Consider the following 13566-nt stretch of genomic DNA (forward strand, 5'->3'; position numbering starts at 1 on the left):
ACAGATGCTGTGGGCATGACCAGTGGGGCATGCTCAGAGAAGGGAGAGGACTAGTGGGCAAAATCCTGCTCCCCATCTGAATAGGGCCATGGATAGATATAATCTGGATAATTCTTCATGCATCTGATAAAGTGGCCCACAAAAGCTAAAGCAACATTTAATCTGTTAGTCTTTAAGGTGCCACAGAACTCTTTGTTGCTTTTGCTGCAACCAACTAATACAGTTTAAATGTGTGGTTTGTTTGTTTTTAATAAACAGAGTTTTTCTTACATTATGGGCTTCATCAATGAAAGAAAGGAACCTTTTTATAAGATCCTTTACTGTGGAGCAGCATCTGGCAGAATCACTCTGTGGCATATTCCAGATGTGCCAGTTTCAACTCTGGATGGCTCTCCAAAAGGTTGGCTCAACTTTTGAATCATTTAGGAGGGCAGGGGGGGTTAAAAGGATTGTGAAATGGGAAAGGTTGGGGTCTCCAGAAGGAGGAGGAGGAGGAGGAGGAGGAGGAGGAGGAGGAGGAGGAGGAGGAGGAATGCCACCTTGGCCTGATTTGATTGAAGGCAGGATGATGACTCAAAGAAAGGAAAACCTTTGCGAATTTTCAGACTCTGGGATCCCACTGCACTCAAACAACGAATGGCCTCTTGTCAACAGATATAATATTTTATGCTTCATTTGCCTGCTTTACTAATGAGTTCCTCAAATTGGACACAGAAGACTGTTACATAATACAGAGGGTGGCTATTACTGAAAATGAGTTGTTCACATATCACCAACATGTCATTGAAAATAGTGTTGTTGTTTTTAAGAACTTACTGGATTTTTCCTAGAAAGGGAAATTTAAATACAGGAAAAATTCAGATTGGCATACTGATGCCAGCAATGTCCTATGGGCTCTATGAAAATTATAGAGCTGGAAGGGACACCCCCCGGTCATCTAGTCCAACCTCCTGCAATGCAGGAATCCTGCCCACATGTGCTCCCACCCCATCCCATCCACAATCTAGAAGCAGCACTTAGAAAGAAAAACCTGCTGGGTTTTCCCGGAGGCGAAGAGGCATAAAACTTGCTTTGAAAACAGGATCAGAAAGACCCCCTTCCTAATTTCTATAGCCGTGGCCTACAGGTTGCAAGGCAAACATCAGCAAGGTCTTTGAATTTTGCCTCCGTCTTCTCCAGCATTTGGGCTCTGTGGACGACCTCCTATTTCTTTTTCTCCCTAGAGATCCCTATAGCAACATCCTGGACTCTTCAGAACAGCTTTGACAGCTGCAGTCCTGCGGCCGAAGGCATCATTGACCACCTCTGTGGAGCTGAGAATGGGATGGGGAGTGACGCCATCACTTCCTCCATTTATATCCCCAGCCTTGATAAACTGGTGTGCGGGTTTGCAGATGGCAGGATCTTCATCATGCTGGCTCTGCAGGCTGCCAAGGCCAGGCTGATGGGAAAGGGCTCCTTGCTGAAAGGTGAGTGGGAATCCTGCAGACACTCCGGTAGCCTGAGTTTCTGACTGGCATGGCTTGCTCATTTTATTAACTAAAATGCTACACTGCTTCCTATGTCTCTGTCTAAGTGCTTTGCATAGGTTTGTGTCCAATGAAGCTCTACTCAGAGCAGACCCATTGAAATCAATGGGCCTGTTAGTTACGCACATCCATTGCTATTATTATTAAATTTACATATTGCCCTTTGTCCCGAGACCACAGTACGGTTTACAGAATTTCAGTATGTCAAACATTGGAGACAACCTACTAAAATGACAACAGTATTCCATAAAAATTCCTAACAACTAGATAAAAATGAAAGAAAATCCAAATGCACCTGTATTTCACAAATAAAGCTGAGCAATGTACAAAAGAATTAAAAATAAAGAGTCGCAGTCCAGGAAAGCTTGGGTGAACAGGCACATTTTAAAGAGGCATTTAAAGGTCATTAAAGGTAAAGGTAAAGGGACCCCTGACTGTTAGGTCCAGTTGCAGACGACTCTGGGGTTACAGTGCTCATCTCGCTTTACTGGCTGAGGGAGCTGGCATACAGCTTCTGGGTCGTGTGGCCAGCATGACTAAGCCGCTTCTGGTGAACCAGAGCAGCGCACGGAAACGCCATTTACCTGCCTGCTGGAGCAGTACCTATTTATCTACTTGTGCTTTGACGTGCTTTCGAACTGCTAGGTTGGCAGGAGCAGGGACTGAATAACGGGAGCTCACCCTGTTGTGGGGATTTGAACCGCTGACCGAATCCCCACGACAGGGTGAGCTCCCGTTGCTCAGACCTACACAGACGCTCAGACGCGGGTTGCGTTCACTTCTGGATGCAAACGGGGCTCTGGAACGGATCCTGTTCATATGCAGAAGTACCACTGTAATTCTTCTTCTGCTCATGGTGCATTATTAACACTTCTCCTGTGCAAAGGTGGCCACACTTTCTGGCCAGATGACCTTCACTCTTTTCTGTCAGGAGAGAGTTATCCCCTGTTGGACTCTGCTTTCATTGTTGACTTCCTTCTCTCTCTCTCTCTCTCTCCTTGTTCTTTCAGACACCCTGCCTCACAGAATACTCAGCCACCACAGCACCAGCGTGACCTCCTTACTTTACCTCCATGGCCGATCAGCCCGGTTTGATCCCAGCTGGCTGATGTCCGGGAGCCAGGACTCCAGTGTGGTCTGGTGGGACATTTTCACCGGGGAATTATTGCACTGCTTTTCACTGCAAGCTGGTCCCGTCACAAATCTGCTGTTGTCTTCAGAGAACTACAGGGTAAGTAAAGAGCATAAGGGAGATGGGTCTTTCTGGAAGGAGAGAAGAGACAGGGCTTAGTCTAACCCTCCTGCCTAAGTTCTTGGGCAAGACTTTGAGGACAACAGCAACAGGCAGGGTCACATTTTATTTTCCCCTGGGGAGAAGGAAATCCAGCACTCAGCAGCATGACAGGTGATGCAAAGGCCTTTTCTTTGCACCCACCAGACAGTAAACAAAATAAATTCAATAATGATGATGATGATGATGGTAATAATAATAATAATAATAATAATAATAATAATAATAATAATATAACAGCATGCATTGTCCACACATGACACAACTGCTTGCTCAGCTCACTGACCTAGGATTTAATTGCATCTAGCTTTTGACATATGCCATGAAGAATGAGCTTGCAATTAGTTTTTGGTTTTTTGTTGTTCTTAATTTTATTACATATTTTGTACTTTTTCTATTGTAAAATAAAAACATTTTTATTTGTCTCTTCCTTGCATGTAGATGACCAGGGATGCAAACTCTGCCAATTAAAAGTGCCTCTGTTTACTAAAAATCTGTCAATGGCACTCCTCAGTTACCCCAGAGAAGCAGCCCATACTATTTAAAGCAATTTCTCTCTGCTCTTCAGCAAAAAAAAAACAAAAACAAAAAAACAACCCAAGACATTCCCTACCCACTGCAGATAATCCAAAACACAGGGCGCGGGGGTCCTGCCAGGCCAGCCAGCCAGTGCTAGCCCCAAGGGGTTGGAATTGGTGAAGACAGTGAAGTGGGAGGGGAAAGAGGGTGCCTACCCAGATGTTACCCAGATGTTCACCTCACCAGAGCAGCCCCAGTTGGTCTCTACAGCTGCTTCTGCCTCTTTGTTCTGAGCCCTTGGCACAAGGAGGTCTATAATCAAAAATAGGGATAAAAGATAAATTTCATGTGGAATTTATGAGATGAAGCCTTTGCGTCTTCCTGTGATTCAGCCTTGCCACAGTGCCCTCATCTGGCCAGATTTAGACTTCACAAGGCTTTAAATTAGATTTCACAGAACCAACCAACAAAGGAGTTCTTAGGGAAGAGAGAGAGGTGCCTGTCATCTTCTTGCCATTGATGGTTTCTTTTCTACTGAGAGAAGGAGTCAAGCAGTTCAGATGTGGGGTCAGTTGCTAAGGGTGTTCCGTGGCACTGTCTCTTCCCTCGATATTTCAAGAAGTGGAGGGGCAGGCAGTTGCCCACTGGGGGTGCTTTGTATGGAGTTGATCCTGTCTTAAGGCAAAGAATGAGCTTCATAATTGCATTTGCAGTGCCTCTAGAAGACTAAAACCCTGTGTTCAGCATCCATTAGGTAAAGCTGTTAAGGGTGTGAAATTGGACTCATTTTGCACAAATGTGCTTTGTTTACAGGTGTGTAATTGGAATCCCAGTGTAACAGCTTTATTATTTCCCCTCCTGTCCTATTCCAAGGGCAACAGGCAGTATGTATACATTTCCTTGTAGCAATTTTGAGGGGGGGACAGGATGAGCAGAAATCTGACTGGATCCCAGGAGACAGAAGCAGGCAACTTGGCTGGATGCAGGAGCTCAGCCCCTCTTCAGACCTGCTCAGGCTACCTTTGCAACTTGTAAATAATAATAATAATAATAATAATAATAATAATAATAATAATTTTTATTTGTACCCCGCCCATCTGGCTGGGTTTCCCCAGCCACTCTGGGCAGCTTCCAACAAAGATTAAACATACATTAAAATGTCACACATTAAAAACTTCCCTGAACTTCAGATGCCTTCAGATGTCTTCTAAATGTCAGGTACAGTGGTAACTTGGGTTAAGTACTTAATTCATTTCGGAGGTCCGTTCTTAACCTGAAACTGTTCTTAATCTGAAGCACCACTTTAGCTAATGGGGCCTCCTGCTGCCGCTGTGCCACTGGAGCAAGATTTCTGTTCTCATCCTGAAGCAAAGTTCTTAACCCGAGTACTATTTCTGGGTTAGCAGAGTCTGTAACCTGAAGCGTATGTAACCTGAAGCGTATGTAACCCGAGGTACCACTGTAGTTCTTTATGTCTTTGACATCTGGTGGGAGGGCGTTCCACAGGACGGGTGTCACTACCGAGAAGGCCCTCTGCCTGGTTCCCTGTAGCTTTGCTTCTCGCGGGGACGGAACCACCAGAAGGCCCTCGGCGCTGGACCTCAGAACGGGCAGAACGATGGGAGTGGAGACGCTCCTTCAGGTATACTGGGCCGAGGCCGTTTAGGGCTTTAAAGGTCAGCACCACCACTTAGAATGCGTTAAATGCATTTCTGTTCCACCTGGAGTGCCATGCAAAGCACAGTCCATTCAGAAACTCCAGCTTTTGCCTTATTCACAGTGGTTTCCTACAAAGAAGTCCGCTCCCTTTATATGTTTCACACATCCACACACACTCCCCTTAGCACACTTTGGAGTTTGTGCAGGCTTCTGAATGACTCACCTTGGCATTATCCTTCTTTGCAGTTCAGAGGGCACCGGATCGTGTGCTGCTTGTGTAGCGATGACCATGCTGTGGTGCTTCTGCACATACAAGAGCGAGCCTGCCTCATGCACGCCAGGAAACACCTTTCCCCTGTGAAGAGGCTGCGGTGGCACCCTGTGGAAAATCTCTTGGTGGTTGGATGCGAAGATGATTCCGTTTACGTCTGGGATATTGAGACCGGTAAGGCCTCTCTCTTTCTCCACCATCTTTTGTTTGCAAAACACAAGGGACCCCACCAGCCTGGAGAAGCAGCTAGCAGAGGCAAACTCTGTTTGAAATGCCAAAGTCAGAGAAAAGGCCAATCATAACTGTCAGCAATTTAACTTAACTCTGACTAGCTAGACTTCAGAGGCCTTGCTGTGCTGGCCAGTTGCCTGAGGTAGAGTAAGAGGCACAAGCCTTCTGCATTTCTGGTGACACTGAGTTAGTCGACACTGATAAAGGGTGTCTCCAGGCTGCCCCTTTATTGCAGGAGTGATTCAAGCACATACTGGAACTTTCTGCATTTAAATCAGGGGTCGGCAACCTAAGGCCCATGGGCCACAAGCGGCCCATGGGGGTCATTTAACCGGCCCACGAGCTGCCGCCAAACTGAGCTGCCCGCTCGGCGAGTCCCCCCCACACTGCGCTAAACTGACATAGCGTGGCACGGTGACTCGATTCCGCGGTGCTGGAATTTGCATCTGTGCAGACGTAGATGACGGAAATTGCGGGCGCACATGCATGATCTGACCCACGGAGGGATCTCCGCTGGAGCGAACCGGCCCAGGCGAGGTAAACCTTGCTGACCCCTGATTTAAATTAAAGCACTCTTGACACCCTGCCATAACAAATCCACTTTAAAAACACAACACAGACTTTTGGGTGTTCGGAAAGCAATGGGGAAATGCATTGAAAAGTGTGTCTGAGTGAATTAATAATGGGAAGACGTGTAAACACCCCATAAGCAACTCTGCAGGATGAAGACTCATTGCTGTATAGGCATCCCTTAGACAAATGCTTGGGAAAGGCTGAGCATTGGGGTCCCTCTAGCGTTTTTCCTCTCCTTTGGGTGCATTCTGCAGCACTGTGACACTGATGCAACAATAGTGCCTCAGTGGTAGATTTATACTGGGTCATCCACATGTCATTCTGAGTTGCTCTGCAATGCTTCCCCAATGCCACCATGCTCTTGCCACCTGGAAGGGCATAAAAAAAACCCTTTAGGATGAATTTGAACTAGTTCGTTTTGTAAAAAGAGGAACTAGTTCCTTCTTGGAAAGGATGAACTTGAACTAGGACCAGTTCCTTTTTAAAACATACTTTTCAAGTATTGTGTGCAGACAGTCTGCTCTGCTGCAAGAATCCATGGATCAGGGCCCCTGGCAGTATTTCACATGGGAAAGAAGGCTGGTTGAGGAAATCATACCCTACATAAATCAGCATATAAAATTTGAGTCCGTTTATAGTCTGGAGGATTGCTATTGAAACAGTTTACTTACTGTTTTGGACATGCTTGCGTATCTGCTACATAAAATATAGACTTGTAACAATGTGCTTTTAAAAATCAATCAATCAATCAATCAATCAATATCAATCAATCCATGTATGTTCTGAGATGGTTGTGACATTTCCTGCCAATTTACAAACATCCAGCGAAAGACTCATTTGAGCTACAGTTCTCCTGGTTCCAAGTAAATGACAGGTCTTTATCACAAGCCTAGCACTGGGTGAAAGAGTCAGACCTCCGCCATATCACACTCAGGCTGTGTTTCTAAGTGAGAAATATTGGGATGTCCAGGAGGGGGCCACATGTTTGGGGCTTATCATGTCCGCCCCGTCTGCAAGACACTCTGGGACCCTAAGAAGAGGCGTACAGGAGCTGCTTGTTTGCAGTTAGCACTTCAAACTGCCCACCTTCTGATCAGCGGGCCCAAGCTCCTGCCAACCTACCAGTCTGAAAGCATACCAGGGCGAGTAGATAAATAGGCACCACTGCAACAGGAAGGTAAATGGCATTTCTATGTTCTCTGGCACTTGTCAGAGTGTCCCGTTGCACCAGAAGCGGTTTAGTCATGCTGGCCATGTGATCCAGAAAGCTTGTTGTTATTGTTTAGTCGTGTCTGACTCTTTGTGACCCCACGGACCAGAGCACACCAGGCTATCTCTGAATAAACACTGACTTCCTTGGCCTGAAAGCGAAGATGAGCGCCACATCCCATAGTCAAGTTTGACTGGACTTAACCATCCAGGGGTCCTTTACCTTTACTTTACCTAGTCAGCAGCGAAGGAAATTAACTCTGTACATGCTCAGATTTCTGCTATTCTTTTTCATGCTCTGGACCCAAGAAAGGGTCAGAGTGTGGCCCCAAAGAAAATTGCAACATCCTTTCTAGGAAGCAAGTGGATTGCCTTTAGAAACTGGGCACATGCCTCCATCTCTCCCCCTCCCTCTCCCCCAAGTTAACAAACTTTGCCTTGAGGGAAAGCTGACATTCCTTTAAAGAGGCATATAATCCAATTATGGAACCATTAGGTGTTTTCAGGGAGCTCTGTAAGCTTATGGCACCTTCCTGCACTCTGCTTTGGTTGGAACGAGCATGAAGGAAATATCTGTGCTGCGATGCTTGACTATGAGTCTGTCTGCATTCTGGACATTTGGGTTTGCTGGATTTTTAAATGACTTATTTGTACTTTTTGCCATTATTTGATCATTTGTATTATCAGTATGCATGTACACACACACAAACACGAGATACATATATCAAAACAAGGGCTCAGTGACAGTTCTGCTTGTCCCATGCCTAGAAAGCACAGGTCTTTCTGCTTGTCTTGCCACATTCCCAGGGGAAAACCCACTCTTTAGTGCTCAAACATTCCCTGCACACTCACTGCCCTGTTGGAAATGGAAGCCCATGTTTAAGAAGACCAGAAGCTGGCATCCGTTTGTCTCAGGAGACAATGGAAGAGTACACCATTTGGGGGGGTGAAGTCAAACTGTTGGAAGTTTACAGTTCCTGCTGTGACTGTAGAGACTCATATGAGAGTTCAAATATATGTTCAAATATATAAAAGGATGCCATGTAGAGGAGGGAGAAAGGTTGTTTTCTGCTGCTCCAGAGAAGCGGACACGGAGCAATGGATCCAAACTACAAGAAAGAAGATTCCACCTAAACATTAGGAAGAACTTCCTGACAGTAAGAGCTGTTGGACAGTGGAATTTGCTGCCAAGGAGTGTGGTGGAGTCTCCTTCTTTGGAGGTCTTTAAGCAGAGGCTTGACAACCATATGTCAGGAGTGCTCTGATGGTGTTTCCTGCTTGGCAGGGGGTTGGACTCGATGGCCCTTGTGGTCTATTCCAACTCTATGATTCTATGAGAGAGGCATGTTTTGTTGCAGCTGGGGGAGATAGAGGTGTCTGGTTGTGCTGCTGTAGATACACCATGGCATTTCTTCTCTCTGTGCTCCTCCCAGTGGTCATTCTTCCTCTGGTCACTGCTATGGATATATGACCAGCAGGATCGTCTTAAGCATATCCGGTGCCGTGGTGCAAAGCTCCCTCCAGCGCCCCCCTTTTCCCCAGAGTTCTTTAGGGAGGACGGCACTGCCGGCGGGGCTGGAGGAGGCGGACAGTGGCTGGAGGGCGGCTCCCCCTGTGGGGAAGAGGCGGAGGCTGGACGCGGCACCTCCCGGCTCAGCTGGCCACTTTGTGCCACGGTGGCCACGGCAGACAGAGGCTCCAGCTTGGCATCAGCGCAGCATGGCGGAGGCAGGTGAGGGTGGTGAGCTGATGCCAGGAGGTGCTGTGTCCAGCCTCTGCCTCTTCCCTGGTGCCCTCCAGAACTTGGTGCCCTGGTGCCCCACACCACTAACCTCTATGGGTAAAATGCCCCTGATGACCAGACTGTTAGTCTCCAGATCAGCAGAAAACTGGGCCATTTCCTCTGTGTTTTGGTTGTAACTGAAGGCCTTTTGTCTTACTGGTATATCAGAACTTCCTTAAATGAATAGATAAGTGCTTGGTGCCTTCTGAGGTAGTTTACTGCTGTGCTATGGTTTTCATGCAACAATATTTTTGAAAAGAAAAAAAAAATCTCAGCTCAGAATGGCTGTAAGAAAGTCTAGCAGAATAGAGGGACCTTCCACATTTTCATTTGTTCCATGATTTCTAGTGATAGGTCTGAGTGTTTTGTTTGTTTTGTCCCGCTGCTTCCCTGGGAAAACCCACTGTTTGTTGCTGAATCGGAACAACCACCAATCGGGTTTTCTGTGGGTTGACATTTGTTCTGATCCAGCAGTGAATTTCAGGTTTTCCCAGGAAAAGCCACAGACAAAAAAAAAAAAAAAACCCTCTCAGATTTGTGACTTGAAATCAGGGACCAATGAAAGTGTGGATGGTCCCAAAGAGGAAGCGAGGAGGAGGAGGAGGAGGAGGAGGAAGACCTCTCTCAAAGAAAAGAGCGATAGGATATTACAGAAAGGGGGGGAGGGAGGAAAATTGAGGCCTTCAGTGGCTTTGGTCTTCCAGTGAAAACAATTCAAGGAGTCAGCCGGAGAGTCTTGGTTTCCTGAAGTCAGAGGCCTGGTCCCTCCTATCTGTGCAAATGTAAGCAGGATGGAGCATAAATGAGCAATGGGAAGATGCACTTGTGAAGAAAAGAAACAGCAAAAAATGGACCATCTACCTCTTGTCATTTGATACCTGGAACACTAGGGGACAGCATTCAAATGCTGAATGGAGGCTGACTATTGATTGGAGTCTCCAGGCTAACCTGTAAGTTATGAAGTGTTTCTGCTGAGAGACTGGAGGTGATTTGGGCAGGCAGCTTCCAGGGTAAAAAAACAAATGGGAGAATGAAACAAGCCTCCCTTACACTCTGGTTGCCCTGAGCACCATTTCAGATGCTGGAGAGCCCCTGGAAGCACATGGAAAACATGGAACGAGGTGCACCAAATGTAAATGGTTCCAACTGCTTTTAATGTTGCATTTCTATAGAGTTGCAACCACACAGGGACCTTATGAAGGGTGGGTAAGAAATCCTGTTGTTGTTGCTCGTTACAAAATGATTTGATATAAGGTAGAATCCTATGCTGCTTCTACATTAGAATTAAATTAATCAGCTGCTCACCAGAAAGGGAATAAAATGTGATGCTTATCTCCACTGATTTCTTATCATTTAAGTGTGCGTCCCCTATTACAGTTATTAATTATGCCATTCACAGCAGCTGTGTATGGGGACCAACCATGTGGGTGACTTAAATGGTGTGATTCCTGGCATAAACGGGAGGCAGGAATGGCAATGGTGAGGGGTGGCTCTTCTTAATTTTACGACTGTAGTTATGCTATAGGCCTTGTATGTTTATATACCTGACATGGGTTCAGCTTTTGGCAGAGAATCCCTTTGGGAAGTTCTTTAAGCCCCTTACAGAGCTGACAAAATCCTATACCAACTTCCTTTGGAATATTGCACTCAGTGTGACTTCCCATCTGAGCAGGCAAGTGCAGTATGATTCTGTGGCTGGTACCAATAAACAGCCATCCATGGGGCAGTTTTAATGCTCACCTTGGTGAATGAACTTGTCCAGCTACAACTTACCTTCTTGGCCCTGATTCTGCCCTGGAGCTCCTGCTCTGCTTATGTGAGGTCATGCTCCGCTGCCTGTAAATTTCTCAAACCACTATTTCTCCTCTGCCCAGGAAGTCTCGAGCGCCATGAAACGGGGGAAGTTGCTCAGGCAATCCTCGCTTGCTGTGAGGACTCCGTCATGGCAGCGGCAGATTCTCTGTCGGCCGTCTTTGAAGAAGACACGCCTAAGCAGGAAAACCTGGATGGCCAATCTTCCAACTCCTATAAAATCGGCACTCTTTCCTACAGCAGCCTCGCTCATCGAGAAAAGTCTTCCCACCATCAGGTGAGTGCACAGAAACGGGAGACTTCGGATCAAAGAATTGCAGGATTGTAGAGATGGAAAGGACCTAAAAGGTCTCCTGGTCCAAACCCCGGCCATGGAATTTGGACAGCACTCAGGAAAGCTACAGTGGTGCCTCGCAAGACGAAATTAATTCGTTCCGCGAGTTTTTCCGTCTTGCGATTTTTTCCGTCTTGCGAACCACGGTTTCGGAAAAGTTTTGGAAAAGCTTCAAAAATCACCAAAGTCTTCAAAAACCTCAAAAAAGGCTACCACACCGCGTGCTATGAGTTGCTCCTCGAAGTCAAGTCGCAACTGTATTAACGGTGTTAAGAAAAAGGAAACAAACTTGCAAGACGTTTCCATCTTGCGAAGCAGGCCCATAGGGAAAATCGTCTTGCGAAGCAACTCAAAAAACCAAAAACCCTTTCGTCTTGCGAGTTTTTTGTCTTGCGAGGCATTCGTCTTGCGAGGTACCACTGTACCTTGATGCCACATAACCCAAAGTTGCTTTCCCCTGCCCCCCAGAATGGATGGTGTTACAAAAGCACCATTCAGGGGAACATTAAAACATTTAAAGCAGATTTTGCCTGCAAGAGCCGAGGCCTGCGCTGACCTTGTAACTGGCCACTTTAGCCCAGGCTCCACGGTGGCTAGAAGGCTGAATCCTTATGGGTTCAGGATGTTGGCTGGGAGTGAACTTGCTCTGTAAATTGATAACAAGTCCATATACTGTATTTTCCCGTGTATTACACGACCCCATGTATAAGATGACCCCTACTTTTGGGAGCCCTCAACAGTTGTTGAGCTTCTTTTGTAAGTTTGCTGAGCTGTTGAGCAGCTTTTCGATGCTCCCCCGCTCTGGCTGACGGAACTGGTGCTGTAATACACTGCATACTGGCACTCACAAATACTCTTCCTAAGCCGGGAAGAGTGGGTAAGCAGCCTCCTCTCCGACATTTCCCTGCTACCGCTGCAGCATCAGCCCTCACTTTCTAAGTATATTAACCTGTGTATAAGACGACCCTCAATTTATCACAAAAAAATTCAGAAAAAAGGTTGTCTTATACATGGAAAAATATGGTAAATGCTACTTAAACTATAGAAGCCCCTCCAATTTGTTATTGATTATGCCTCAGAACCACCAACTACAGATGAAACTAGCACTTCTAACAAGACATTTTCATAGAATCATAGAATCATAGAGTTGGAAGAGACCACAAGGGCCATCGAGTCCAACCCCCTGCCAAGCACTTTTGACCAGTAAATATATGAAATATAACTATATTGTGCTTGATGAAAAGTAAGTCTATGAGTTTTACATACACAACAGCGGTTCGAAAAGCTTTGGTTTTTTGGTGGGGAAGGAGCCTCAATTGTTCCCTATCTTTGCACATGTAGAAGGATCATTTAGTATTTAGGTATTTAATGGCGACTGCCCAACATCTCCTGTTGATTAGGAGCAGCTATTAGACATGATAATCACCCTCTTTGATATAACACTATTTATATAGACTAAACGATGACTGATGAAGAACAGTAGTAGTAGTAGTAGTAGTAGTAGTAGTAGTAGTAGTAGTAGTAAGATGATAACGCTATTTAAATGAATGTGGCTAATGAGATTTGGAACCAGGTTTGGTGCTTAATTCAGCAAATTGTAAAATGGATCTGCTGGGAGACTGAAAAGGTCTCCACTGAAAGCAGAGCTCTACAGAGTCCTGAAATGGCAAGGAATGACCTAGCCGCACTCCAGCACTTTAAAGTCTCATTGAATTCCAGAAAAGGGAGAGTTAACCACGTGCTGAAATGCCTCCCATGGAAAACAATGTTTAAGTGCTTGAGGCAGGCTGCGTGGCACCTTTCTTGTACCTCATGGCTGGCCAGCCTCTGAAGCAGATTCTCCGTATCAACATATTTGTCCTCATGGAAACTGCAGCCACCAGGACCGAGGGCTGCTTGGGTAATGATTTTTGGTGTGGAACTGGGACGTGTGCCCAGAAGATAAAGTTGGCCCTGTTCCTCCTGGTGGGACAAGTGCCGTCAGTGCAAAACGAAGCATGTGTGTCATCAAATTCCCTTGATATACAGTACTTAAACAGGTTTTAATTATTTCCAGCATCAAAAGACCCCCTCATGTGCTGCATCACTGTTTGCCAGAGAAAGCGCCACTCTGAACGGGGTGTGTGAAGGGGTCTCCTCCCAAAATCAGACCCTCACCATTTGCCTCAGTCACTGACAGGGGGAGAGGCAGCAATTTGTGTGGTGAAACCTATTTGAATAGGGTATTGTTAGAATACTTATGGTCCACTTGACAAGGGCTCTTGCTGTAAATAGCACAATTTGACTCCAGCTGTTAAAGGGAGGTTTTGACAGTCGCTGAATGGGATTGGGGGGGGGGGGAGGTGCTTTGCTGCA

General features: G+C 46.1%; 1 protein-coding gene across 3 annotated transcripts in view; it reads left to right on the top strand.

Moving 5' to 3' along the window:
* WDR72 (WD repeat domain 72) overlaps window positions 1–13566 on the top strand; it is a 79738-nt gene that overhangs the window by 19190 nt on the left and 46982 nt on the right. For all 3 annotated transcript variants that reach the window (XM_077918700.1, XM_077918702.1, XM_077918703.1), the window contains 5 exons: window positions 259–400; window positions 1224–1469; window positions 2540–2760; window positions 5245–5443; window positions 10940–11154. In XM_077918700.1, coding sequence (XP_077774826.1) covers window positions 259–400; window positions 1224–1469; window positions 2540–2760; window positions 5245–5443; window positions 10940–11154 — 1023 coding nt within the window. The remainder of the gene's footprint in view (window positions 1–258; window positions 401–1223; window positions 1470–2539; window positions 2761–5244; window positions 5444–10939; window positions 11155–13566) is intronic.

This window comes from Podarcis muralis, chromosome 14 (genome assembly GCF_964188315.1).
Source record: "Podarcis muralis chromosome 14, rPodMur119.hap1.1, whole genome shotgun sequence".
Classification (NCBI taxonomy): Eukaryota; Metazoa; Chordata; class Lepidosauria; order Squamata; family Lacertidae; genus Podarcis; species Podarcis muralis.